The sequence below is a fragment of the Lethenteron reissneri genome, chromosome 63, assembly GCF_015708825.2.
Source record: "Lethenteron reissneri isolate LAM-NWPU_2019-01 chromosome 63, ASM1570882v1, whole genome shotgun sequence".
NCBI lineage: Eukaryota > Metazoa > Chordata > Hyperoartia > Petromyzontiformes > Petromyzontidae > Lethenteron > Lethenteron reissneri.
Window position 1 is genome coordinate 5,194,171 of NC_083841.1, and position 22,824 is coordinate 5,216,994.

Consider the following 22,824-nt stretch of genomic DNA (forward strand, 5'->3'; position numbering starts at 1 on the left):
CACCCACTAACTCACTCACTCACCCACAAACCCACTCAATCACTCGCCTGCCCACCCCCCCTCCCACTCACTCAACCATCCACCCACTCACCCACCCACCCACCTACCCACCCACCCAGCCACTCACCCACCCACCAACTCCCCTACCCACCCGCTCACCCATCCACCCACTCACGCGCTCGTAGGCTTTCTGTGCGTCCCAGTCCTTCTCCATGTCGAGCAGAGCGGCTTCCAGGATGCGGAACTCCACGCGTCTCCCGCAGCCGTGCATCCTTGCGTACTTCAGCCACACGCTGGCGGTGACATCGCAAGAGACATCACTCACCCCGGGGATAGAACCCACGGCCTCCTGTACACCAGGCGAGGTAGTCAACATTTGCTAGCCACCGTGGCGCCCACAAATTAAGACGGGACGGCCACCCACCCACTCATTCAACCAGCCACCCACTCACCCACCCACTCACCCAGCCACTCACTCACCCACTCACTCACCCACCCACTCACTCAACCAGCCACTCACTCAACCAGTCACCCACTCACCCACCCACTCACCCACCCACCCACCCACTCACCCGCCCACCCACCCACTCACTCACTCACCCACCTACCCACTCACTTACCCACCCACCCACTAACCCACCCACCCACTCACCCACCCACTCACCCACCCACCCACTCACTCACCCACTCACTCACTCACCCACCCACTCACTCAACCAGCCAACCACCCACTCACTCAACCAGCCACCCACTCACCCACCCACCCACCCACCCACCCACCCACCCACTCACCCACCCATTCACCCACCCACCCACTCATCCGCCCACTCACCCATTCACTCACTCACCCACCTACCCACTCACCCACTCACCCACCGACTCACCCACCCACTTACCCACCCACCCACTCAACCACTCACCCACCCACCCACTCAACCAGCCACCCACTCACCCACCCACTCAGCCACTCATCCACCCACCCACTCACCCGCCACCCACTCACTCACTCACCCACCTACCCACTCACTTACCCACCCACCCACTAACCCACCCACCCACTCACCCACCCACTCACCCACCCACCCACTCACCTCACCCACCCACTTACCCACCCACTCACCCACTCACCCACCAACCCACTCAACCACTCACCCACCCACTCACCCGTCCACCCACTCAATCACCCACCCACTCACCCACACAATCAACCACTCACCCACCCACTCAAACACTCAGAGCTCACGTGATGCTCTGCTGGAAGGGAGAAACGTCGCTCTGAGAGGTGTAGAGCGACAGGAGCCGCATCGCGTCTGTGGACAGCCCCGACAGCCAACCCCCAGCCTGCACAGCACACACACACACAGCACACACACAGCACACACACAACACACACAGCACACATCATACACAGCACACATCATACACAGCACACATCATACACAGCACACAGCACACACAGCCAACCCCCAGCCTGCACAGCACACACAGCAAACAGCACACACACACACACAGCACACACATAGCACACATCACACACAGCACACACACAGCACACACATCACACATCACACACAGCACACATCATACACAGCACACATACAGCACACACACAGCACACACACAGCACACACATAGCACACATCACACACAGCACACACACAGCACGCATCACACACACAGCACACATACAGCACACATCATACACAGCACACATACAGCACACACACAGCATACATCAAACACGGCACACACACCCACATCACACACACACGGTACACACATCACACACATCACGCGCACATCACGCGCACAACACACACACAGCATACACCACAGCACACACACAGCACACACACAGCATACATCAAACACGGCACACACACACCACACACACACGGTACACACATCACACACATCACACACACAGCACACACACACAGCACACACACACACACACAGCACACACACACAGCACACACACACATCACACACACACAGCACACACCACAGCACACACACAGCACACACACAGCACACACCACAGCACACACCACAGCACACACACAGCAAACATCAAACACGGCACACAAACACACACATCACACACACACAGCAAACATCAAACACGGCACACACACACCACAAACACGGCACACACACAGCACACACACACACACACAGCACACACACGGCACACACATCACACACAGCACACACACGGCACACACACCACACAGCACACACACACATCACCCACACATCACACACACACATCACACAGCACACACACACACCACGTGAACTGCACCTAGCCCTCGACATCCATCCACCCTCCGCTGTGCACCACGAGCAGAGCACGGAGCCCGAACATCTGAAACTCTCGACAACATCAGAGGGGGGGGCAGGCAGGGCAGTCGTTGGGGGGCAGGGGGGCAGGGGGGAGGGGTGGGGGTCACGGCCAGGATGAGCGTCAGCTGGTCACGCTGTCACACTCACCACCGTCCTGTGCTCGTACTCGACGAAGATGCCGAGAAGTTTCTCGAACACGTCCACCTTGGACACCCCCTGGGCGGACAGCGGTGTGTCTCGCTGCGCCAGCGACACAGACGGAGGGGGGCGGGCGGGAGAGAAGGGATTGATGGTTTATAGCATGTAGACTACGCTATATACTACATTGCTGTACACTACACTATACACTACACTGCTGTACACTACACTATACACTACACTATACACTACACTACTATACACTACACTGCTGTATACTACACTATACACTACACTATACACTACACTATACACTACACTGCTATACACTACACTATACACTACACTGCTGTACACTACACACTACACTATACACTACACTATACACTACACTACTATAGATTACACTATACACTACACTATATACTACACTATACACTACACTATATACTACACTGCTGTACACTACACTATACACTACTGCACTACTATACACTACACTATACACTACAGTACTATACATTACACTATATACTACACTGCTGTACACTACACACTATACACTACTGTACACTACAAACTATACACTACACTGCTGTACACTACACTATACACTACACTGCTGTACACTACACTATACACTACACTGCTGTACACTACACTATACACTACACTATACACTACAGTACTATACATCACACTATACACGACACTACTATACACTATACACTACACTATACACTACACTGCTGTACACTACACTATACACTACACTATACACTACACTATACACTACACTATACACTAGTAAACACTACACTACACTATACACTACACTACTATACACTACACTATACACTACACTGCTGTACACTATACACTACACTGCTGTACACTACACACTATACACTACACTGCTGTACACTACACACTATACACTACACTACTATACACTACACTATACACTACACTACTATACACTACACTACTATACACTACACTATATACTACACTGCTGTACATCACACTATACACTACACTGCTATACACTACACTATACACTACACTACTATACACTGCACTACTATACACTACACTACTATACACTACACTACTATACACTACACTACTATACACTACACTACTATACACTACACTACACACTATACTATACAGTACACTGCTGTACACTACACTACACTATACATGACACTATACACTACACTGCTGTACACTACACTATACACTACACTATACACTACACTACTTTACACTACACTATACACTACACTATACATTACACTATACACTACACTACTATACACTACACTATACACTACACTATACACGACACTACTATACTCTACACTATACACTACACTACTATACACTACACTACTATACACTACACTACTATACACTACACTACTATACACTACACTATACACTACACAACTAAACACTACACTACTATACATTACACTATACACTACACAACTAAACACTACACAATACACTACTCTATTATACACTACACTACTATACGCTACACTACTTTACACTACACTATACACGACACTACTATACACTACACTATACACTACACTACGACCTCCTGCATACCAATCGAGGGAGTTAACATCTCCTAGCCACCGTGATGGTGATCAGAGAGAGAGAGACACGCAAACTCCAAATATACAGCAGCAGGCGTCGTCTGGGTTGGGATCGAACCCACGACCTCCTGTATACCAGGCGAGGTAGTTAACATCTCCTAGCCACCGTGATGATGATGAGAGAGAGAGACACGCAGACTCCAAATATACAGCAGGCGTCAGGGTCAGGATCGAACCCACGACCGCCTGTAAGGCGAGATAGTTAACATCTCCTAGCCACCGTGATGATGATGAGAGAGAGACACGCAGACTCCAAATATACAGGATCGAACCCACGACCTCCTGTACACCAGGAGAGGTAGTTAACATCTCCTAGCCACCGAGGAACCCCTTGTTGTTGCTGAACCCCAAAGTTCCAACAACAAGAACGTTGAGGCCAGTGGAACACGGATCTCCTCCTCGTTCACATCCCCAAAAGGCCCAGGGCATCAAGCGGCCAGCGACAAACAGCACTCTTATCTGTATATACATACACACACAACCCTTAAACAGCCGGGAGCACATTTAACTCAGACCCGACGGTCAAGTGCTAATGGGACTGCAGCCCGCCGGCTTGTTCTTCGCCTCCGAGGGCAAACGCGGACAGCGCACGAAGAACCAATTTGCCAACGATTAGGAGGCAATTTAAACCAAATAACAGCCAAACACAGACCTCCCCCCGGGTGACGCATAGCGGATGCCTGATCACCGGCCGTGCACCTCGGCACTGCCTGTTGAGGTCACGCGCTGTGTGAGCTCCGGATGGTCGCGCTCATCGCACGCAAGAGTCCAGTGCTCGCCGCGAATGAACCGCAAAATTCATCTTCTTGGTTCTTTCGGTAAAGTCACGTAGAAGGGAAATAATAAAATAATAAAAATAAAACATAATACAAAATAATTCTCACGACGTTTAGGCCACAACGTAAGCAGCCGTCCTCAGGTGGAGAACAGGTCTGTCGAGTAGACAGAGTCTGAATGACATTCAGATTATTATTTTATTATTTCCATTCTACGTGACTTTACCGAAAGAACCAAGAAGATTAATCCCTGCAGTCAATAATGCTGAGTCTAAATGTCATTCAGACGCTGTCTACTCGACAGACCTGCTCTCCACCTGAGGACGGCTGCTTGCGTTGTGGCCGAAACGTTGTGAGAATTGTATTTTATTATGTTTTATTTTTATTATTTTATTATTTCCATTCTACGTGACTTTACCGAAAGAACCAAGAAGATGAATCCCTGCAGTCACGAAAGCTTTAAAATTATTTTATTATGTTTTATTTTTATTATTTTATTATTTCCATTCTACGTGACTTTACAGCGTGTTGGCTTGGCGGGTGGTGCGTGCGAGACGAGAGTTCCCATAGCGGCCGGAGGAATCTTCAAGCGACAGATTCACGACGGTCAATCTGTCGCGGTACCGTGCCCGCGGCCGTAGCTATAGAAGAGCCACGAGGAGGCGACTGACCGCTGCTGGGCGAGCGACTCAGTGAGTGACCGGAGTGTTTGGGCAGCGGGGGGGGGGGGGGGGGCGAGGGGTGAGGGGTCAGGGGGGGGTTGCAGTACCCGGCTGGTGATGAAGGACACGGAGACGCTGACCTCTCCGCTCACGAGCGAGCGGTCCGAGCGTGGCTCCAGCTTCAGCCACAACTCCTGGGACTGCAGAGGCAGATCCTGGCACGTGGAGACGACACGGTGGGGGGTGGGGGGGTGGGGGGGGGTCATGGGGAGGGGGGGTCATGGGGGAGGGGTCATGGGGGGGAGGGGGTCACGGGGGTCACGGGTAGAAGGGGAATTTAGTAGAGACAGGGAAATTGGGAAGACAAGGACATTTGTGGACGTGGGGATGGGATCGTTGGTAAAGTTTTTGTTTCGATGTAAAGCTTTCGTGACTGCAGGGATTCATCTTCTTGGTTCTTTCGGTAAAGTCACGTAGGAGGGAAATAATAAAATAATAAAAATAAAACATAATAAAATAATAAAAATAAAACATTATTAAATTGTTCTCATGACGTTTCGGCCACAACGCAAGCAGCCGTCCTCAGGTGAAGAACAGGTCTGTCGGAAAGACAGCGTCTGACAGATCTTTTCTTCACCTGAGGACGGCTGCTTGCGTTGTGGCCGAAACGTCGTGAGAATTATTGAATGTTTTATTATTTTATTATTTCCATTCTATGTGACTTTACCGAAAGAACCAAGGAGAAGTTTGCTGTTGTTGTTGTTGTTAAGGTTGTTGTTGAGATTATTGTTGTTGTTGAGATTGTTGTTGTTGTTATTGTTGTTGTTATTGTTGTTGTTGAGATTGTTGTTGTTGTTATTGTTGTTGTTGACATTGTTGTTATTGTTGTTGTTATTGTTGTTGTTGTTATTGTTGTTGTTATTGTTGTTGTTGAGATCGTTGTTGTTGTTGTTATTGTTGTTGTTGACATTGTTGTTATTGTTGTTATTGTTGTTGTTATTGTTGTTGTTGTTATTGTTGTTGTTATTGTTGAGATTGTTGTTGTTGTTGTTGTTGTTGACATTGTTGTTATTGTTGTTGAGATTGTTGTTGTTGTTATTGTTGTTGTTGACATTGTTGTTATTGTTGTTGTTGTTATTGTTGACCGTGCTCTCACCTGCAGAGGGAGCGACACTTGGCCCAGGAAGTCGTCGCGACGCGACAGCTTGCCGGCCGTGCGGTCCTCCCGGAGACGCTTCACAGCCTGCTTCACCCACCTGGGGGGCACACGTGGTGGGGGGGGGGGTCACGTGGTGGGGGGGGAGGTCACGTGGTGAGGGGGGCACGTGGTGGGGGGGGGTCACGTGGTGGGGGGGGGGTCACGTGGTGGGGGGGGCACGTGGTGGGGGGGGCACGTGGTGGGGGGGGGGGCACGTGGTGGGGGGGGGGTCACGTGGTGGGGGGGGCACGTGGTGGGGGGGGGGGTCACGTGGTGGGGGGGACACTTGGTGGGGGGGTGCACGTGGTGGGGGGGGGGTCACGTGTGTGTATGAGACTGTGTGTGTGTGTGACTGTGTGTGTGCGTGTCTGTGTGTGTGTGTCACTGTGTGTGTGTGTCTGTGTGTGTGTGTCACTGTGTGTGTGTGTCACTGTGTGTGTCACTGTGTGTGTGTGTCACTGTGTGTGTGCGTGTCTGTGTGTGTGTGTCACTGTGTGTGTGTGTCACTGTGTGTGTCACTGTGTGTGTGTGTCACTGTGTGTGTGTGTGACTGTGTGTGTGACTCTGTGTGTGTGTGACTGTGTGTGTGTGTGACTGTGTGTGTGACTCTGTGTGTGTGTGACTGTGTGTGTGTGTGACTGTGTGTGTGTGACTGTGCGTATGCACATTCTGCAGATGCCCTCTCACCAATGAAGACGCCTTGCGCTGCTCAGCTTGGTCAGCATGCGCACGAGAGAGTGTGTGTGACTGTGTGTGAGTGTTCTGCAGATGATCTCTCACCGATGAAGGCGCCTTGCGCTGCTCAGCTTGGTCAGCATGCGCACGAGAGAGTGTGTGTGTGACTGTGTGTGAGTGTTCTGCAGATGCTCTCTCACCGATGAAGGCGCCTTGCGCTGCTCAGCTTGGTCAGCATGCGCACGAGAGAGTGTGTGTGACTGTGTGTGCGTGTGCATATTCTGCAGATGCTCTCTCACCAATGAAGACGCCTTGCGCTGCTCAGCTTGGTCAGCATGCGCACGAGAGAGTGTGTGTGACTGTGTGTGCGTGTGCATATTCTGCAGATGCTCTCTCACCGGTGGAGACGCCTTGCGCTGCTCAGCTTGGTCAGCATGCGCACGAGAGAGTGTGTGTGTGACTGTGTGTGAGTGTTCTGCAGATGATCTCTCACCGATGAAGGCGCCTTGCGCTGCTCAGCTTGGTCAGCATGCGCACGAGAGTGTGTGTGTGTGACTGTGTGTGAGTGTTCTGCAGATGCTCTCTCACCGATGAAGGCGCCTTGCGCTGCTCAGCTTGGTCAGCATGCGCACGAGAGAGTGTGTGTGACTGTGTGTGCGTGTGCATATTCTGCAGATGCTCTCTCACCGGTGGAGACGCCTTGCGCTGCTCAGCTTGGTCAGCATGCGCACGAGAGAGAGTGTGTGTGACTGTGTGTGCGTGTGCATATTCTGCAGATGCTCTCTCACCGATGAAGACGCCTTGCGCTGCTCAGCTTGGTCAGCATGCGCACGAGAGAGTGTGTGTGACTGTGTGTGCGTGTGCATATTCTGCAGATGCTCTCTCACCGATGAAGACGCCTTGCGCTGCTCAGCTTGGTCAGCATGCGCACGAGAGAGTGTGTGTGACTGTGTGTGCGTGTGCATATTCTGCAGATGCTCTCTCACCGGTGGAGACGCCTTGCGCTGCTCAGCTTGGTCAGCATGCGCACGAGAGAGTGTGTGTGACTGTGTGTGCGTGTGCATATTCTGCAGATGCTCTCTCACCGGTGGAGACGCCTTGCGCTGCTCAGCTTGGTCAGCATGCGCACGAGAGAGTGTGTGTGACTGTGTGTGCGTGTGCATATTCTGCAGATGCTCTCTCACCGGTGGAGACGCCTTGCGCTGCTCAGCTTGGTCAGCATGCGCACGAGAGAGTGTGTGTGTGACTGTGTGTGAGTGTTCTGCAGATGATCTCTCACCGATGAAGGCGCCTTGCGCTGCTCAGCTTGGTCAGCATGCGCACGAGAGAGTGTGTGTGACTGTGTGTGTGACTGTGTGTGTGACTGTGTGTGTGACTGTGTGTGTGTGACTGTGTGTGTGACTGTGTGTGAGTGTTCTGCAGATGCCCTCTCACCGATGAAGGCGCCTTGCGCTGCTCAGCTTGGTCAGCATGCGCACGAGAGAGTGTGTGTGACTGTGTGTGTGTGACTGTGTGTGCGTGTGCATATTCTGCAGATGATCTCTCACCGATGAAGACGCCTTGCGCTGCTCAGCTTGGTCAGCATGCGCACGAGAGAGTGTGTGTGACTGTGTGTGCGTGTGCATATTCTGCAGATGCCCTCTCACCGATGAAGGCGCCTTGCGCTGCTCAGCTTGGTCAGCATGCGCACGAGAGAGTTTCCACTTTGCTGGTTCCTGGGGGGCACGCAGTGGGCATGAGGGTGACGTGAGTGGGGGCCACGTGGCCACACAGAAGTCACCCCCTGACACCACCTCCACTCTGCACCTCATTACCCTCATCCTCCACTCTGCACCTCAACATGCTTCTCCTCCCCTAAACAGGTGATGTAAGATCGATGTTAGTAGATTAATCTGCGTGTCTCTGTCACCTCTACCAAGATGATAGAATAATCGATGATAGTAGATGAATCTACCTGTGCCCAGGTGATAGAGGATCAATGATAGTAGATGAATCTACTTGTGCCCAGGTGATAGAGGATCGATGTTAGTAGATGAATCTGCGTGTCTCTGCAACCTCTACCAAGATGATAGAATAATCGATGATAGTAGATGAATCTACCTCTACCCAGGTGATGTAAGATCGATGATAGTAGATGAATCTACCTGTGCCCAGGTGATAGAGGATCAATGATAGTAGATGAATCTACCTGTACCCAGGTGATAGAGGATCGATGTTAGTAGATTAATCTGCGTGTCTCTGTCACCTCTACCAAGATGATGTAAGATCGATGTTAGTAGATGAATCTGTGTGTCTCTGTCACCTCTACCCAGGTGATGTAAGATCGATGTTAGTAGATGAATCTGCGTGTCTCTGTCACCTCTACCAAGATGATGTAAGATCGATGTTAGTAGATGAATCTGCGTGTCTCTGTCACCTCTACCCAGGTGATGCAAGATCGATGTTAGTAGATGAATCTGCGTGTCTCTGTCACCTCTACCCAGGTGATGTAAGATCGATGTTAGTAGATGAATCTGCGTGTCTCTGTCACCTCTACCAAGGTGATGTAAGATCGATGTTAGTAGATGCATCTGCGTGTCTCTGTCACCTCTACACAGGTGATAGTATAATCGATGTTAGTAGATGAATCTGCGTGTCTCTGTCACCTCTACCCAGGTGATGTAAGATCGATGTTAGTAGATGAATCTACGTGTCTCTGTCATCTCTACCCAGGTGATGGAAAATCGATGTCAGTAGATGAATCTGCGTGTCTCTGTCACCTCTACCAAGGTGATGTAAAATCGATGATAGTAGATGAATCTACGTGTCTCTGTCACCTCTACCCAGTGATAGAATAATAGATGTTAGTAGATGAATCTGCGTGTCTCTGTCACCTCTACACAGGTGATGTAAGATCGATGTTAGTAGATGAATCTGTGTGTCTCTATCACCTCTACCAAGGTGATGTAAGATCGATGTTAGTAGATGAATCTACGTGTCTCTGTCACCTCTACCAAGATGATAGAAAGATCGATGTTAGTAGATGAATCTACGTGTCTCTGTCACCTCTACCAAGGTGATGTAAGATCGATGTTAGTAGATGAATCTACGTGTCTCTGTCACCTCTACCAAGATGATAGATAATCGACGTTAGTAGATGAATCTGCGTGTCTCTGTCACCTCTATCAAAATGATAGAATAATCGATGATAGTAGATGAATCTGCGCGTCTCTGTCACCTCTATCAAAATGATAGAATAATCGATGATAGTAGATGAATCTGCGCGTCTCTGTCACCTCTACCCAATTGATCGAGAATCGATGTTAGTAGATGAATCTGCGTGTCTCTGTCACCTCTACCCAGTGATAGACAATCGATGTTAGTAGATTAATCTGCGTGTCTCTGTCACCTCTACCACGGTGATAGAATAATCGATGTTAGTAGATGAATCTGCGTGTCTCTGTCACCTCTACCCAGTGATAGATAATCGATGTTAGTAGATGAATCTGCGTGTCTCTGTCACCTCTACCCAGGTGATGTAAGATCGATGTTAGTAGATTAATCTGCGTGTCTCTGTCACCTCTACCCAGGTGATGTAAGATCGATGTTAGTAGATGAATCTACGTGTCTCTGTTACCTCTACCCAGGTGATGTAAGATCGATGTTAGTAGATGAATCTGCGTGTCTCTGTCATCTCTACCAAGGTGATGTAAGATCGATGTTAGTAGATGAATCTGCGTGTCTCTGTCACCTATACCAAGGTGATGTAAGATCGATGTTAGTAGATGCATCTGCGTGTCTCTGTCATCTCTACCAAGGTGATGTAAGATCGATGTTAGTAGATGAATCTGCGTGTCTCTGTCACCTCTACTCACGTGATGTAAGATCGATGTTAGTAGATGAATCTACGTGTCTCTGTCACCTCTACCCAGGTGATGTAAGATCGATGTTAGTAGATGAATCTGCGTGTCTCTGTCACCTCTACCCAGGTGATGGAAAATCGATGTTAGTAGATGAATCTGCGTGTCTCTGTCACCTCTACCCACGTGATGTAAGATCGATGATAGTAGATGAATCTACGTGTCTCTGTCACCTCTACCCAGGTGATGTAAGATCGATGTTAGTAGATGCATCTGCGTGTCTCTGTCATCTCTACCAAGGTGATGTAAGATCGATGTTAGTAGATGAATCTGCGTGTCTCTGTCACCTCTACTCACGTGATGTAAGATCGATGTTAGTAGATGAATCTACGTGTCTCTGTCACCTCTACCCAGGTGATGTAAGATCGATGTTAGTAGATGAATCTGCGTGTCTCTGTCACCTCTACCCAGGTGATGGAAAATCGATGTTAGTAGATGAATCTGCGTGTCTCTGTCACCTCTACCCACGTGATGTAAGATCGATGATAGTAGATGAATCTACGTGTCTCTGTCACCTCTACCCAGGTGATGTAAGATCGATGTTAGTAGATGAATCTGCGTGTCTCTGTCACCTCTACCCAGGTGATGTAAGATCGATGTTAGTAGATGAATCTGCGTGTCTCTGTCACCTCTACCCAGGTGATGTAAGATCGATGTTAGTAGATGAATCTACGTGTCTCTGTTACCTCTACCCAGGTGATGTAAGATCGATGTTAGTAGATGAATCTGCGTGTCTCTGTCATCTCTACCAAGGTGATGTAAGATCGATGTTAGTAGATGAATCTGCGTGTCTCTGTCACCTATACCAAGGTGATGTAAGATCGATGTTAGTAGATGCATCTGCGTGTCTCTGTCATCTCTACCAAGGTGATGTAAGATCGATGTTAGTAGATGAATCTGCGTGTCTCTGTCACCTCTACTCACGTGATGTAAGATCGATGTTAGTAGATGAATCTACGTGTCTCTGTCACCTCTACCCAGGTGATGTAAGATCGATGTTAGTAGATGAATCTGCGTGTCTCTGTCACCTCTACCCAGGTGATGGAAAATCGATGTTAGTAGATGAATCTGCGTGTCTCTGTCACCTCTACCCACGTGATGTAAGATCGATGATAGTAGATGAATCTACGTGTCTCTGTCACCTCTACCCAGGTGATGTAAGATCGATGTTAGTAGATGAATCTGCGTGTCTCTGTCACCTCTACCCAGGTGATGTAAGATCGATGTTAGTAGATGAATCTACGTGTCTCTGTCACCTTTACCCAGGTGATGTAAGATCGATGTTAGTAGATGAATCTGCGTGTCTCTGTCACCTCTATCAAGGTGATAGAAAAATCGATGTTAGTAGATGATTCTACCTGTACCCAGGTGATAGAGGATCGATAGACTGCTCACTCACCATACGTTCAGCACCAACGACTGGCTGTCAGAATTCCCCAGGTCACTGGCAGTAGGAAGAGAGGGGAGGTCAAGGTCAATAGGTCACCGTGCAATGCAATACAAGGTAGGTTCATCTAGCATCTGATTGAACGCAAAATGCGTCTAAAGATCTTCTGACATAGAGACCCATAGACTCACATAGATACCCATAGACTCACACAGAGACCCATTGACTCACACAGAGACCCATAGACTCACATAGAGACCCATAGACTCACACAGAGACCCATAGACTCACACAGATACCCATAGACTCACACAGAGACTCATAGACTCACACAGAGACACATAGACTCACACAGAGACTCATAGACTCACACAGAGACCCATAGACTCACACAGAGACCCATAGACTCACACAGAGACCCATAGACTCACACAGATACCCATAGACTCACACAGAGACACATAAACTCACACAGAGACCCATAGTCTCACACAGAGACCCATAAACTCACACAGAGACCAATAGACTCACACAGAGACACATAGACTCACACAGAGACCCATAGACTCACACAGAGACCCATAGACTCACACAGAGACACATAGACTCACACAGAGACCCATAGACTCACACAGAGACCCATAGACTCACACAGAGACCCATACACTCGCATAGAGACCCATAGACTCACACAGAGACCCATAGACTCACACAGAGACCCATAGACTCACACAGAGAACGATAGCCTCACACAGAGACCCATAGACTCACACAGAGACCCATACACTCGCATAGAGACCCATAGACTCACACAGAGACCCATAGACTCACACAGAGACCCATAGACTCACACAAAGACCCATAGACTCACACAGAGACCCATACACTCGCATAGAGACCCATAGACTCACACAGAGACCCATAGACTCACACAGAGACCCATAGACTCACACAGAGAACGATAGCCTCACACAGAGACCCATAGACTCACACAGAGACTCATAGACTCACACAAAGACCCATAGACTCACACAGAGACCCATAGACTCACACAGAGACCCATAGACTCACACAGAGACCCATAGACCCACATAGAAACCCAAAGACTCACACAGAGACCTGTACACTCACATAGAGACCAAGAGACTCACATACGAAACGCACGACCTTCTGCAAACCAGGCGAGGTAGTTAACATCTCACCACCGCTGCAAGGCACCCCTAGCGAAAGTTCAAGAGGTCATCGTGATACCCGGTGTCGGGGGCGGGGGGGGGGAAGGGGTTGGTGGTGTCGGGGGGGGGGCAGGAGAAGTGTGGGGAGGGGGGTTGGTGGTGTCGTGGGGGGGGGGGTGCAGGGCAAGTGTGTGGCTAGGGGGGGGGAGGTGCAGGCTAAGTATGTGGCTAGAGAGGGGGGGGGGTGCAGGGTAAGTGTGTAGCTAGGGGGGGGGGCTGCTGCTGCGTACACGATGAAGTTCTGGTTCCACGTGGGTTGGGGACCTTCCCTGACGGCGCTCCGCTGCAGGCCGCCCGCGTCACTCGCCTCCGCCTGCCCCCCCAGGCACAGCGTCAAGTAGGGGCGGCTGGGGCCTGCGGGCGATATGGGGGGGGCAGGGGGTGGGGGGCGGGTGGGGGGTGGGGGGGGGCAGGGGGTGGGGGGTTGGGGGGAGGCAGGGGGTGGGGGGGGGGTGGGTGGGGGGTCAGTGAGAAACAACTTGGTACCCTTTTTCCACCACCACACCCGAGCCAGCTCGAGGCTCTCACGGTCCTGATGGTGTTTCCACTGCCACACCCGAGCCAGCACGAGTGTATATATATCTCGATGTGTCTCTATGAGTGTGTATGTATCTCCACGTGTCTCTACGAGTCAGGTATGTATCTCCACGTGTCTCTATCAGTATGTATCTATCTCGACGTGTCTATGAGTGTATATGTATCTCCACGTGTCTCAATGAGTCTGTACGTATCTCCACGTGTCTCTATGAGTGTGTATGTATCTCCATGTGTCTCTATGAGTCTCTGTGTACCTCTGTGTATCTCTGTGTGTCTCTATGTGTCTCTATGGGTCTGTATGTATCTCCATGTCTGTATGTATCTCCATGTGTCTATGAGTGTGTATGTATCTCCACGTGTCTCAATGAGTCTCTGTGTACCTCTGTGCATCTCTGTGTGTCTCTATGTGTCTCTATGAGTCTGTATCTATCTCCATGTGTCTATGAGTGTATATGTATCTCCACGTGTCTCTATGAGGGTGTATGTATCTCCACGTGTCTCAATGAGTCTCTGTGTATCTCCGTGTGTCTCTATAGGTTCATGATATGATACATTGTCTGGGTGGCATCGCCGCACGGACGATCACTTTGGGGACAGCCGTGTTACGAACCCCGACGGTGAAGAGTGACCAGGGTCCAGATCAGGATCAGAATGTTTATTTGCACTGGAGGGAGAAATCCGATGAGCTGTGAATCTCTTGTTTTCCCACCGATCCATCGACGGGGGAGGACAAATTGAGAAAGCCATACTTTGAAATCCGGGGGGGGGCCCGGAAAATGATCAAATATATAAAAAAAATCGTAGATCCGAGATTCGTCGGCAAAACGAGTCGTCCGATAAAACGGCGACGACCCAGTTGCCTTAAAATACCTCCCAAACAACGAAAGTTTTTTGTTGTTTTTGACGATGTTCCTGTTTACGCTTCAAAAATCGGCAGCTTCCCCTAACTGGAGGGCCAGGCGAGCGGAAAGATGACGCGGAAAAAGGGGGTTCGTGGGGTTAGCGAGGGTGGTACGGAGGACACATAGACACAAAGACAAAGATCCCCCGTATAGCCTCAGCAGACCGTCGGTGCAAGTGCTGTTAGTAGTGAGTAGCACCTCCCAAAGACATAGACACAAAGACAAAGATCCCCCGTATAGCCTCAACAGACCGTCGGTGCAAGTGCTGTTAGTAGCGAGTAGCACCTCCTAAGACATAGACACAAAGACAAAGATCCCCCGTATAGCCTCAACAGACTGTTGGGGCAAGTGCTGGGGTAGCGAGTAGCGCCTACGAAGACATAAACACAAAGACAAAGATCCCCGTATAGCCTCAACAGACCGTCCGGGCAAGTGCTGTTAGTAGCGAGTAGCGCCTACGAAGACATAGACACAAAGACAAAGATCCCCCGTATAGCCTCAACAGACTGTTGGGGCAAGTGCTGTTAGTAGCGAGTAGCACCTCCCAAAGACATAGACACAAAGACAAAGATCTCCCGTATAGCCTCAGCAGACTGTTGGGGCAAGTGCTGTTAGTAGCGAGTAGCACTTCCCAAGACAAAGACACAAAGACAAAGATCCCCCGTATAGCCTCAACAGACTGTTGGGGCAAGTGCTGTTAGTAGCGAGTAGCACCTCCCAAGACAAACACAAAGACAAAGATCCCCCGTATAGCCTCAACAGACTGTTGGGGCAAGTGCTGGGATAGCGAGTAGCGCCTACGAAGACAAAGACACAAAGACAAAGATCCCCTGTATAGCCCCAACAGACTGTTGGGGCAAGTGCTGTTAGTAGCGAGTGGCATCACCCTATGAAGGCCGGCACAGTGGCACACACGAGGGTGTGTGTGGCCAGCACCACCACGCCCGGCCAACTTTGCCTCTCCAGTAGCGATGTTTACAACACAACGCACACCAAAGGTACTCATTGGAGGTCCCAAGCCGACCCTAGGCAAGTAGGCCTAGGCCCGTGTTCAGAAAATGGCCGCCATGCACATTTTTGTGTACGGTGCTTTTTCTGCAATATTTTGCTGTCTTTTCTTGGATTTTCTGTTTGCACTCAGTCGCATATTCAATTTAAGATGTTTTCTTGTTCGTGTTTTTGTTTTTTGTTTGTTGCGGTTGCACCCGATTCAAGAGCCGAATGGCTCACAGGGCTACACCTAATAAACGAACTTGAACTTGAAACCGGTGTAGGTGGGCGTGAGCGCGAATCAAACTCGGCTCGCCGGGTTGGTAGCGGTAACGCGCTAACAGCTACCACACTACTTCCTCACCGTCCACGCTCTTGTTCTGCAACCCGGTCGCCCCTCCCAGAAGCAGCCGCACTTGGAAAACTGGAGCCTGAGATTGGGGGGCAGGGGAGAGGGGTGGGGAGACAAAGACGGTCGGGCGTGGTGGTGGTAGTGGCGGTGGTGGTTGGTGGTGTTGGGCACCCACCTCCCTCCCTCGTGTGTTCCGAACTTCTAAATCTGTCGTCGGCCTCCCCTAGGTCGACTCAGCCTCAAATTAGTACCTGTTGCGGTGTGTAGTAAACGTCGCCACTGGGGAGACAAAGGCGGCCGGGCGTGGTGTTGGCCACACACCGCCTCGTGTGCCGCGCCGGCCTTTAATAGGTGCTCGCTAACAGCACTTGCCCCTACAGTCTGTTACAGGCTACAAGCTGAGGAATCTCTTTCTAGTGTGCGTATGTGCGGGGAGCGGTGGTGCAGCGGTTAGCGCACCGCGCTATGAAGCCATCTCTGCAGAAATCCGTCCTGCCCACCGTCAACCAACGCGCACTCACCAGCCTGGTGAAGTATGGTGAAGCATCCAAACCCACCCCCCCCCCACGCTCACCCCCACCCTTGGCCGACACGGTGTAGGTCAAGACCTTAATCCAGCAGAGAAGTGGCAAAACGGCTGTAACTTGCATGAACACTTGATGTGTAGTAGCAGGTTTTTACCCTTTAAACTGGTACAAAAACTTTTATACAAGGCATCATGTTTGCAATAACCACAACACAAGCAGTCAAATGCAAACAAAAAGAAACAACTCTGATGATGATAACGATATGCACTGTCCTTGAAGTTGATTGGTCCACACCCGAGACAGCTTTTCTTAGAGCCTAGTCTCCATTGGTGTTGGACCAGATGACGCCAAAAGGCGTACAACTCAAACACAGCGCACTATCAGAGTATTGAGAGCTCGGAGTAAGCATTTACACTATGAGACATTTCCTTTACCAGTGGCAAAATATAGTAATAGGTTTTTACCCTTTCAAATGGTACAAACACTGACACCTTTATTCAAGGCATCATGTTTACAATAACCACAACACAAGCAGTCAAATGCAAACAAAAAGAAACAACTCTGATGATGATAATGATATGCACTGTCCTTGAAGTTGATTGGTCCACACCCGAGACAGCTTTTCTTAGAGCCGAGTCTCACATGGTGTTGGACCAGGGTCAGAGGTCAATCCCATCGTGACAAGTTGGGTGGCGATGTCGCAGCATTGGCAACTCGCTGTGATGATCGTTCCTATGATTGCCACTTTTTAAAATTGTATTTTTCCAGGTGGAAGGCCCCACTGAGCTATTTCGTTTTCAGAAGCGACCTGGCCCATCACAAATGATAGCTCAGCCCAAGTGGCTCCTCATCATCATCGTCATCAATGTCGCAATGTGGACATTCATAGCAGCCAAATGACTCTTAAACGCACGTTTATAACAGTGGCGGGGGGAAACCGGAGGAACCCGGAGAAAAAAATCCACGCGAACCACAGGGGAGAGAAAGAGACACGCAAACTCCAAAAATATAGCAGGCGTCAGGGTAGGGATCGAACCCACGACCTCCTGTCTACCAGGCGAGGTAGTTAACATCTCCTAGCCACCGTGATGATGATGAGAGAGAGAGACACGCAAACTCCAAAAATATAGCAGGCGTCAGGGTAGGGATCGAACCCACGACCTCCTGTCTACCAGGCGAGGTAGTTAACATCTCCTAGCCACCGTGATGATGATGAGAGAGAGAGACACGCAAACTCCAAAAATATAGCAGGCGTCAGGGTAGTGATCGAACCCACGACCTCCTGTACACCAGGCGAGGTAGTTATTATCTCCTAGCCACCGTGATGATGATGATGATGGGAGGCACGTAAGCTCCAAATATAACAGGCATCATCAAGGGTCGGGATCGAACCCACGACCTCCTGCGTACCGGGCGAGGTAGTTAACATCTCCTAGCCACCGTGATGATGATGATGAGAGACACACAAACTCCAAAAATACAGCAGGCATCAGGGTAGGGATCGAACCCACGACCTCCTGCGTACCAGGCGAGGTTATTAACATCTCCTAGCCACCGTGATGATGATGATGAGAGACACACAAACTCCAAAAATACAGCAGGCATCAGGGTAGGGATCGAACCCACGACCTCCTGCGTACCAGGCGAGGTAGTTAACATATCCTAGCCACCGTGATGATGATGATGAGAGAGACACGCAAACTCCAAAAATATAGCAGGCGTCAAGGTCGGGATCAAACCCACGACCTCCTGCGTACCGGGCGAGGTAGTTAACATCTCCTAGCCACCGTGGCCCCCTAACTAATAGTGATGGCAATGAAGCGAGGGGTCACCTTCCTCACCTTGGCATTCTTGACGCTGTCCAGCGCTGCCTGCATGACTTCAGTGCTGCAGCCGAACGCCTGTGCAAGGACACGTGGCAAAGACACACGGGGGGGGGGGGGGGCGGGGGGTTAAAGGTCACCCGTATAATTCTAGATTGGAAGCTTTCGTGACTGCAAGGATTCATACTCTTAGGTTTTTTCGGTAAAGTCACGTAGGTGAAAATTAATTAAAAAAATATAACCATCAGGTCATATACCCCTGGCTACCACATTCAGACAAGCCCCTCCCCCCCCACTCCCTTAACTTGCATTTAAGGGCTCGCCTCTTGGATTTCTTTCATCACTTAAGACAGTAAATCTGGCTGTGACGGTCCCACCTGATGACGGAGACTTGTGTTGCCTCCGAAACGTCGTGATTTATTACTTTATTTCTATTTTTATTTCTATTATATATTTTTTTATTTTTACCTACGTGACTTTACCGAATAAACCTAAGAGTATGTCACCCGTATAGCCCAAGGAACAGGCTATTAGGGGCAAGTGCTGTTAGCAGAGGTCGCAAACGGGTTTTGATTCCTTACCCGTACCCGTACCCGGCCGGGTACCCGTACCCAGCCGGGTACGGGTACCCGTTCCCTACCCCTACCCGTACCCTACCCGAAATGAGTGACAAACGGTGACTCACCAGTGACTCACGGCCTACCCGTACCCGGCCGCACCAGGGTCGCAAACGGCTACCCGTACCCGTACCCGGCCGGGTACGGGTACCCGTTCCCTACCCGTATCCGTACCCTACCCGAAATGAGTGACAAACGGTGACTCACCAGTGACTCACGGCCTACCCGTACCCGTACCCGGCCGCACCAGGGTCGCAAACGGCTACCCGTACCCGTACCCGGCCGGGTAAGGGTATCCGTTCCCTACCCGTACCCGTACCCTACCCGAAATGAGTGACAAACGGTGACTCACCAGTGACTCACGGCCTACCCCTACCCGGCCGCACCAGGGTTGCAAACGGCTACCCGTACCCGTCCGGGTACGGGTACCCGTTCCCTACCCGTACCCGTACCCTACCCGAAATGAGTGACAAACAGTGACTCACCAGTGACTCACGGCCTACCCGTACCCGTAGCCGGCCGCACCAGGGTCGCAAACGGGTACCCGTACCCGGCCGGGTACGGGTAGCCGGGTATCGGGCAGGGTACGGGTATCGGGTACCCGGTTGCGACCTCTGGCTGATAGCCAGGAGCACCTGCGAAGACCGGCACGGGTGAGCAGTGCACGTTCCACCCCTGGCCACCTTTGCCTCCCTAGCGGCACACCGCACCAGGTGCTCAACTTGAGGCTGAGTCGACCACGTGATAAAATACACAGGCATGCAGAGAACAAAGATAAAGATCCCCCGTATTGCCTTAACAGGCTGCTGGGGCAAGTGCTGTTAGCGAGCACCTATGAAGGCCGGAACGGCACACGAGGGGGTGGGTGGCCAGCACCACACTTGGCGATGTTTACACACCACTACGGGTACTTATTTGAGGCTGAGTCGACCTAGGGACCCATGCACTCGTACACAGACACCCAGATCTGCGATTGAACACAAGACCCTTAATCATTGGAGAGACACCGAACCAGGAACTGAAACTAGTCCCTTGAATTCCAGAAAAATACCGCGGCCCCAAATTGAACACAGACCCTTAAAATATGGAGACACCCGAACCAGGGAACTGAAACTAGACGCTTCATCTCCAGAGACATTTTGAGACCGGGAATTGGACCCAGAACCCTTAACATACGGAGAGAGAACCCAGACCAAAAATTTAACCCAGATGGACGGTTAATCTTTGGAGAGAAAACCAGCCAATGAATTGAACCCAGATGCTGAATCCCAGTTGAGACACCCAAACCAGGAACTGAAACTGGAACCATTAATTTTCAGAGAAATACCAAAATCAGGGATTGAGCCCAGGCACTTAATATACGGAGAGACACCCAGACCAGGAATTTTATCCAGACGGTTAATCTCTAGAGAAAACCAGCCAATGAATTGAACCCAGATGCTTAATCCCAGTTGAGACACCCAAACCAGGAACTGAAACTGGAACCATTAATTTTCAGAGAAATACCAAAATCAGGGATTGAGCCCAGGCACTTAATATACGGAGAGACACCCAGACCAGGAATTTTATCCAGACGGTTAATCTCTAGAGAAAACCAGCCAATGAATTGAACCCAGATGCTTAATCCCAGTTGAGACACCCAAACCAGGAACTGAAACTGGAACCATTAATTTTCAGAGAAATACCAAAATCAGGGATTGAGCCCAGGCACTCAATATACGGAGAGACACCCAGACCAGGAGTTGAACCCAGACCCTTAAAATATGGAGAGACACACATACCAGGAGTTGAACCCATGTGCCCACGTGGAAAGAAGGTTACAACAACAAGCGGTACAAACACGCGATGGGAGTTCAAAGTACACGGGAATTAAACAAATCTCCCAAGCAAATACAACACTAAACCATCCCAATCCGACCAGGCAAAGCCCCACTGATGAATCAACTGAATCTTTAGAAGCGACCTGGCCACAAAGGACAGCTCAACGAAGTGGACCCCGTCGTTTGGACATTTATAAGAGGGCCAAATTAATCGAATGAATCTCAATGCGCGTTTCTATATCCGAGGGGGGCCTGTGGATTTGATCGACGTCACAATCACGGAAACAGGAAGAATTGGCACGTGACACGTTTCATGGAAATTGAGAGGTCGTGAGTTTGCGAGTTTAAGAGGGAAATGAAAAGTGGAAATAGGAAACAAATGTCAAAGGCGGAAGAGATCAATGGGGAATTGAAAAGGCTCCCTAAAAAGTAAAATGACGTGGAATGAAATCGACTTCTCACATTATTGCATCGGCACTTGTGGCTATTATTATGATGATGATTTACATTATGAGACCTCATTTGCCAGTAGCAATATACAGTAATAGGTTTTGACCCTTTTATCTGGCAACAAAACTGACACCTATATACAAGGGATCATGTTTGCAATAACCACAACACAAGCGGTCAAAATGCAAACAAAAAGAAACAACTCTCATAATGATAATGATATGCACTGTCCTTGAAAGTTGATTGGTCCACACCCGAGACGGCTTTTCTTAGAGCCTAGTCTCCACTGATGTTGGACCAAGATGACGCCAAAAGGCGTTAAACTCAAAAACAGCGCACTATCAGGGTATTGAGAGCTCGGGGTAAGCATTGACATTAGGAGACCTCCTTTGCCAGTAGCAAGCTATAGTAATAGGTTTTGAACCTTTTATCTGCCACCAAAACTGACACCAGATTAAAGGGTAAAAACCTATTATTATATAATGATGATTGTTCGTTCATCTTCTTGGTTTTTTCGGTAAAGTCACGTAGAAGGGAAATAATAAAATAATAAAAAATTAAACATAATAAAATACAATTTTCACGACGTTTCGGCCACAACGCAAGCAGCCGTCCTCAGGTGAAGAAGACGGCTGCTTTATTATTTTTTGAATTTTATTATTTCCCTTCTACGTGACTTTACCGAAAGATGCTCTTAGTTTTTTCGGTAAAGTCACGTAGGTAAAAAAAATAAAAATTAATAAAAATAAAATAATAAAAATAACGACGTTTCGGAGGCAACACAAGTCTCCGTCATCAGGTGGGACCGTCACAGCCA

The 22,824-nt window shown here is 49.7% G+C and overlaps 1 protein-coding gene across 1 annotated transcript in view; it reads right to left on the reverse strand.

Annotated features, from left to right (window-relative positions):
• LOC133358820 (BAI1-associated protein 3-like) overlaps nt 1-22,824 on the reverse strand; it is a 36,953-nt gene that overhangs the window by 8,237 nt on the left and 5,892 nt on the right. The window contains exons 3-12 of the mRNA XM_061577268.1: nt 19,139-19,198; nt 16,783-16,849; nt 14,220-14,343; nt 12,770-12,814; nt 9,118-9,186; nt 6,755-6,854; nt 5,706-5,813; nt 2,497-2,589; nt 1,244-1,341; nt 176-293 (exon numbers count right to left, since the gene is read on the reverse strand). Coding sequence (XP_061433252.1) covers nt 176-293; nt 1,244-1,341; nt 2,497-2,589; nt 5,706-5,813; nt 6,755-6,854; nt 9,118-9,186; nt 12,770-12,814; nt 14,220-14,343; nt 16,783-16,849; nt 19,139-19,198 — 882 coding nt within the window. The remainder of the gene's footprint in view (nt 1-175; nt 294-1,243; nt 1,342-2,496; nt 2,590-5,705; nt 5,814-6,754; nt 6,855-9,117; nt 9,187-12,769; nt 12,815-14,219; nt 14,344-16,782; nt 16,850-19,138; nt 19,199-22,824) is intronic.